The sequence below is a fragment of the Belonocnema kinseyi genome, chromosome 6, assembly GCF_010883055.1.
Source record: "Belonocnema kinseyi isolate 2016_QV_RU_SX_M_011 chromosome 6, B_treatae_v1, whole genome shotgun sequence".
Classification (NCBI taxonomy): Eukaryota; Metazoa; Arthropoda; class Insecta; order Hymenoptera; family Cynipidae; genus Belonocnema; species Belonocnema kinseyi.
The window spans coordinates 4994705-4995914 of NC_046662.1; the positions used below are offsets into that span (position 1 = coordinate 4994705).

The window sequence follows — 1210 nt, forward strand, 5'->3', positions numbered from 1 at the left end:
TATCTAGTCGGGAGTGTTGCTGACTGAAAACAGATGATTTGGAGCGATTCGCGCGCCATCTGTTGGTCATTCTAAGGACTTATTGAACTACCCTCGTATTATTCAAATTTATGTAATATAGGGGCAAATTAAAGAAATGATTAATAATTGTTTGCGTATCATTTATTCCAAACCATTCTAAATTAAAATACATAATTATTACAATGTTGAGAAACGTGTACCATTAAGATTTTACTTCTCCTTTAATAAAGGTTAATTTCTTAAATAAAAACCCAGTAATTTTATTTTACATAATAACATTACTTCGTACTATGAAAAATATTGTCTGGGAAAAAAGTAAATTGTCATTGAATTTTTTCCAGGGTTCGATTAGACACCTTCTCATGGGTGGATCCGGGCCTTTGGCTGGACAGAGTTAAATTTGACAAACTTTTGAAATTTGTCTGAAAAATCATATCGACTTTGATTAATCGATAAATATTGGTGAAATATTGCAGATGGAAAGAATTGACAAATTTGGAATCGGCTGTCGAGTTTTGCGAAAAGGTCGGATATCCATGCTTGGCACGGCCTTCTTACGTATTGAGTGGAGCTGCCATGAATGTCGTCTTCTCGAATCACGATCTGGAGACATACTTGAAAACTGCCAGCTATGTCAGCAAAGAGCATCCAGTTGTCATATCGAAATTTATCCTCGAAGCGAAGGAAATCGATGTGGATGCTGTCGCCTACGATGGAACCGTTTTCTGCATGGCTGTTTCAGAGCACGTAGAAAATGCTGGTGTTCATTCGGGAGATGCGACTCTAGTCACTCCCCCGCAGGACATCAATTCGGAAACTCTGGTCAAAATCTGTAACATAGCTAAGGATGTTGCTGCTTGTTTGTCAGTCACCGGTCCATTTAACATGCAGCTGATAGCTAAGGTAAATATCGTTTAAACTGTATTTTTTCTTTAATTATATGGGGCATTATTCCTCAACTGCCCCAACTCAAAAAGTCATGTTTTTCGATTGTCTCTAAATTCTGGGAATATGTTCGCCTACCCAACAGTAGTTAATCCACAAACTCATAGACCAGGATTACCAACCCTCCCCAAGTGAGGGAGGGGGGGGGGTTGAATTTTTAACCCCAATGCCTGCAGGGGTAGTTTCAAACGCCTGTAACTTCCTTTCTAATTACGCGATTTAAAATTTTTATGAGGGTTTTGGA

The 1210-nt window shown here is 38.5% G+C and overlaps 1 protein-coding gene across 1 annotated transcript in view; it reads left to right on the plus strand.

Annotated features, from left to right (window-relative positions):
- The window catches only part of LOC117174545 (CAD protein), a 179722-nt gene that overhangs the window by 39274 nt on the left and 139238 nt on the right, over positions 1-1210 (plus strand). Inside the window, exon 9 of the mRNA XM_033363749.1 lies at positions 498-924. Within this exon, the coding sequence (XP_033219640.1) occupies positions 498-924 (427 nt within the window). The remainder of the gene's footprint in view (positions 1-497; positions 925-1210) is intronic.